General features: G+C 37.4%; 1 protein-coding gene across 1 annotated transcript; it reads left to right on the top strand.

The window, feature by feature from the left end:
• Nucleotides 1-1044: 1044 nt before the first annotated feature.
• LOC129875995 (uncharacterized) lies at nt 1045-4746 on the top strand. The gene is made up of 7 exons (XM_055951271.1): nt 1045-2667; nt 3012-3102; nt 3191-3348; nt 3559-3610; nt 3699-3778; nt 3869-3962; nt 4048-4746. The coding sequence occupies exons 1-7, from the start codon at nt 1054-1056 to the stop codon at nt 4716-4718; spliced, it is 2760 nt and encodes a 919-aa protein (XP_055807246.1). The 5' UTR covers nt 1045-1053; the 3' UTR covers nt 4719-4746.
• Nucleotides 4747-5174: the final 428 nt, after the last annotated feature.

A 5174-nucleotide genomic window follows, 5' to 3' on the forward strand; every position in this document is an offset into this window, starting at 1 on the left:
ATCTTATTATATAACTTGAGAAAAATTCTTTTAAGTCAATAAATTTGTTGCAACACAATTCCTTAGTTCTAATTCTAAAAAATATTATTCCTAGATAGTAAATTTAAGCAATTTAATTCAAAGTTTGAAAATATTAAATAAAATTGTATTGTCATTTAACTAAAAGCTTAAATTTGAAAAGAAAATTTACTACATTCTTAATGTCACGACTATATAGAAAAATACTGAAGCTTTACTTCGAATTCTTGTCAAATCTAGCCGACAGAGTTTGTTAAATATGTGATGGAGACCACAAAATTGTTAATTTTTGACAAAGTGAAAAATCAAAACTATTTAAAACATATTTTAGAGACTATTGAGAACCTACTCCACAATAAGGGATCAATTTTGTCATTTTCTTCGATATATAGTCATACCATTACGGTTAAAAAGGGAAGGATAAAAAGAAATTAGAGAAGAGTATTACATTGTAATTAGATAATTAATAACTTAAAGTAAGATAATTAAGAATTATAAAAGATAATAATCAGTGTCATATAAGTTTTAACAAAGGTGGAACTATCCTCTACCTATCAAATGTTTGAAGTCAACTCTATGCCAAATTCAATGTGATATTTGTGTTTTCTTTCGCCAAATTAAGATAGATAAAAGATTCTCTCACGCTTAATTAGAAATCTCGGATTTAAATTCTTATAATTGAATGCTTTTTTTTTAATGAGTCTTATGTTGTGTGAATCCGAATTAATCAGAGTTCAAAATGAATATCAAACGACATTTAAAAAATAATAATAAAAAAAGACAACAAAGGGTGCCAACATAGACGTGAGGGGAACTAAAAGACCATTTCCTTTTTCCCTCTTTCACAATCCATCCAATTTCCTAAACACAAACATAACTACTTTTCTTTCCTTCTTTTTCTCTCTTCCACTTCTCTCCCCACTCTCTTCTCACTAGCAATTTTCTATGACGAACAAACAAACAAAGAAAACAACAATACAATAATTCCCATCTAACATGCCGTCTTTCATTTGATTTTTTCCTAAATGTGCTACAATGTATCGCAGGACGCTGACTATAAACTGGGATGGTCTCGGTGAAGACGATGACGATGATCACTTCTTCGAGTCCAATGACCGTCTTTCCACGGTCGTTCCCCAAGACTTGGCGTCCTCGGGATCAGATGATGAGGTCGAGTTTGAAGATAGTAGACGTTCCTTTTCGGCCTCAGTTTCTATCAAGAATAACTTCCGAGGCCTTGAGATGGAGACAGCAAAAACCGTCTCCATCTCCAATCCTTCTCCTCCTCCTCCCATTATCATGGAAGATTACGGCATGTGGATGGCTGAACCCGGAGATGTCAAAGAACGACGAAAACGCTTACTCCAGGGAATGGGGTTGACAAGTAGTAAAGAACTTCTCAAACTAACAAGTGCCAAAGCTGTGAGACCAGTTTCAACAAAAGTTGATACATGCCAAGATTCTTCCAAACCAAAAGTTGCCATTAAGGATGAGTTAATTAAACAAGAGGAAGAACAAGAGCCAGAGGCTTCGAATTCTCCACCAATTTTGCTGCTCAGGTCGAGATCAGATGGTGACATGGAGTTTTTCTCAGTAAACACCAAGAAAAGGAAAGAACAGCTAATCGGAGACGTTTCTAAGCAACGTCTCACCAGGACATTTTCAGGAGTTTCAGGACCAGCCACAAGAATTTGTCAATACACGAATTCAGCTGCTGTGATGGCGCCGCCTAAAAAAGGAACAAGTAAATCTTCACCACCAAAAAATGGAGGTGAAACACCATCATCCACATTGCCAAATGGATGTGCTGATTCGGGATTTGCTTCGTTTTTCCTAATAAAAAATCTTGACACTGGAAAAGAATTCATTGTCAAAGAGTCCAATGAAGAGGGAATGTGGAATAAGCTCAGTGATCTACAAACAGGAAAGCAACTATCCATGGAGGAATTTGAGAAATCTGTTGGATACTCACCTGTTGTTAAGGAACTGATGCGCCGTGTAAATGTTTCAACAAATGATGAAAGAAAACTTAACGTAAATGCATATCTCAGCAAGAGTTTCAGATATAGCAAGAAAACAGGAGTTGCTCTATTGAAGAACATAAAAGGAGTTGCAAATAGTATGAGCATATCAAAAGCTGATAAAGAACTTGAGTTACCTGCATTAGTGGAACAGAAACAGAACAAGAATTCCTCCCAATGGATTAAGGCCCGGCAGCAAGGAAAGGTTCAAAAAGAATTCACAGCTTTGCAATTGTGTCAGGAAATTCAGGCTCATGAGGGCTCCATATGGACCATAAGATTCACTGCAGACGGCCGGTATCTAGCAACCGCAGGGGAAGACAGGGTAATTCATGTATGGGAAGTGCAAGAATGTGATGTTATGTCTACAAAACAATCCGATGATCCGAATTCTGTTAGTGATACACCATTGGCTGGAAGTAATTCGGATCGTCCACCTCTGCCAGTTATGACTAATATGCAATCAGAAAGAAGGAAAAAGGGGAAGACTTCTAATAAGAAGAAGGGCAACTCACTTCCAGACTATGTAAATGTACCTGAAATTGTATTTGCTCTCTCAGAAAAACCAGTATGCACTCTCAATGGTCATCAAGATGATGTCCTGGATCTATCTTGGTCAAGTTCTCAGGTCAGTTTTCGTGCTCGTATAAGTTTACTACTCCGTTTCCTTCTAATTTGTACCAAAAAGAACATACCTTTCTATATTTACAACAAACTTCTTAACTCTAAAAATTCATATTATCTTTAATGACATGCTCTTATAGCCATAGGGATGTGCATGTTTACACACTTCTGATATGTGTCAAAGGTATTTATTTATTTTTTAAACTCCACGCCAGTCTAACGACATCATATAAAATGAAATGGTGTGAGATAAAAAAATATCAATTGCTGAACAAGAAGGAAATATCAGACAAGAAGTTAATTCCAATGAAATTTTGACATGACATGCTAGATGAAATTTTAATGCAGCAACTTCTTACATCCTCAATGGACAAGACAGTCAGGCTATGGGATATTGAGACTCAGAGCTGCTTAAAAATGTTTGCACATAACGATTATGGTGAGATACCATGTTACATCACAGCTACTCATCAATCAACGCTCGTATTAAATTTACCATCACACATTTTTACATCTCTGTGTGGCAGTGACCTGCATACACTTCAATCCAGTAGATGACGACCACTTTATCAGCGGTTCACTTGATGGAAAGGTTCGAATTTGGAATGTATCTGATCGGAAAGTTGTGGACTGGACAGATCTTCATGAAATGGTTACTGCTACTTGTTACTCCCCTGATGGCGAGGTAGCTATATCCTCAACTTTTACTAGTTTCCGACATGCCAAAAACCTCTTCCCCTCAATTGTAGTCATATTAGAGAGCATTCACAACTAGCCTCAGAATCAACTAATTAGAAGAAAACAAGAAGAATCAACAAAAGATATAGAACAATTATGATTCTCAAGGAAAAGGTGAATGGTACCACTGATATTTTTTGTTTTTCCATTGTTGAAGGGTGCTTTAATTGGCTCACATAAAGGAAGCTGTCGCATGTATAGTACCTCCGGTAAGTAAATCATCGCATAGGATCTTCTATTAAAATGATAATCTGCAGAGGAATTTGAATGTTAACTTCCGACGTGTTTTTGATTTAGAATGCAAGCTGGAACAAAAGGACAACTTTGAACTCGAACCCAAAAAGAAGTCCCTAGCCAAAAAAGTCACTGGTTTTCAGGTATTTCTCTTTTCTATATCTACTAGTCATTAGGTTGCAACCTTATTTTTGCAGGAGTTCTATCTAAAACCTGAACTTGTTTATGTCCAGTTTGCTCCAGGGAATCCAGCAGAAGTGCTTGTAACTTCAGCTGATTCGCGTGTCAGAATTTTTGATGGATCAGAAATGACCCATAAATTTAAAGGTACTTTCTTGAAGATATAATCCACTTGGAGAGCTTGAAATAGGTTATTGTGTACATAAACTGTGAATCTATTATCTTCCATCAGGTTTCCGGAATACAAGCAGTCAAATTTCAGCTACATTTAGTCAAGATGGGAAGTATATCGTAAGTGCAAGTGAAGACTCTCAGGTGTATATCTGGAAGAGAGAAGAACCTAAAAGTGCAACCGGTAAATCTAGAAGTGTAGTAAACGTTCAATCTTACGAGCACTTCCCATGTAAAGATGTTTCAGTTGCCATCCCGTGGCCTTGCAGTATAAAGAATCAGCCACCACTTATAGATCAGATACATTCGAAAAGGGATTCAAAACGTTCCCCACCACCGCCTTATCCCATCAATGGCTCTCCCACGAGGGAAGACAACTCGGCTGGTGCAAATAGCAAGAGGAATTTACCACCTCTGCCAGCCAAGAAAAACAGTGCAGTGGAGAAAATTCAAACTTGTCAAGATGAGGACTCGGCTCAAGAATCTCCAACAGATCCTGGAGTTGGTGTTAGTGAATCGTTTTCATCGAGTTCTCCATCGATCAGAGATGGCGACTCACCTTCTATGTCTTCTTCCAGCAGGTTTGATGGTAGCAACAACCAAGGAAATAACATTATCCAATCAACAGCATGGGGCATGGTAATCGTGACAGCAAGCTCGGGAGGGGAAATCAGGGTCTATCAAAACTTTGGAATGCCATTGAAAGCTAGTCGACCGAACAATCTCTTTTGACGCTTAACTAAACAACTTTGTGAATTGAGAACAAAATGCTGCCTACATTAATCCAGTAGTAGGCATGTAATTTTATTCTTTATAGTTGTTAAGAACTAGAGTCAAGCTCAAGTTGAGTATGCCTTCCACTTCAAATGTCTATGATGTCAAACAGGCGATTTTGGTACCTTTTTAGATTAGACACCAATTAGTCACAGTTTTGTTCAATGATAGAAGAAATTAAGCATTTTTGGCTTGTGAACTTGCTTTGTGTAAAGCTTGGTTGTCTTTTGTAAGTGTCGGCAGATCCGCTGCTATAAATAATCGATACATGATATTTCAACACATCTACTTACAAATTTTTAGAGCATGCTAATTCGAGCTTTTTCGAAGAAGGATGACCACTTGGTTACCTTCCGTAGTGTGGTGGCTAAGACTTAAATAGATTACTTATTCATTAGGAAGGAGGACAGAGGC

The sequence above is a fragment of the Solanum dulcamara genome, chromosome 12 (genome assembly GCF_947179165.1).
Source record: "Solanum dulcamara chromosome 12, daSolDulc1.2, whole genome shotgun sequence".
Classification (NCBI taxonomy): Eukaryota; Viridiplantae; Streptophyta; class Magnoliopsida; order Solanales; family Solanaceae; genus Solanum; species Solanum dulcamara.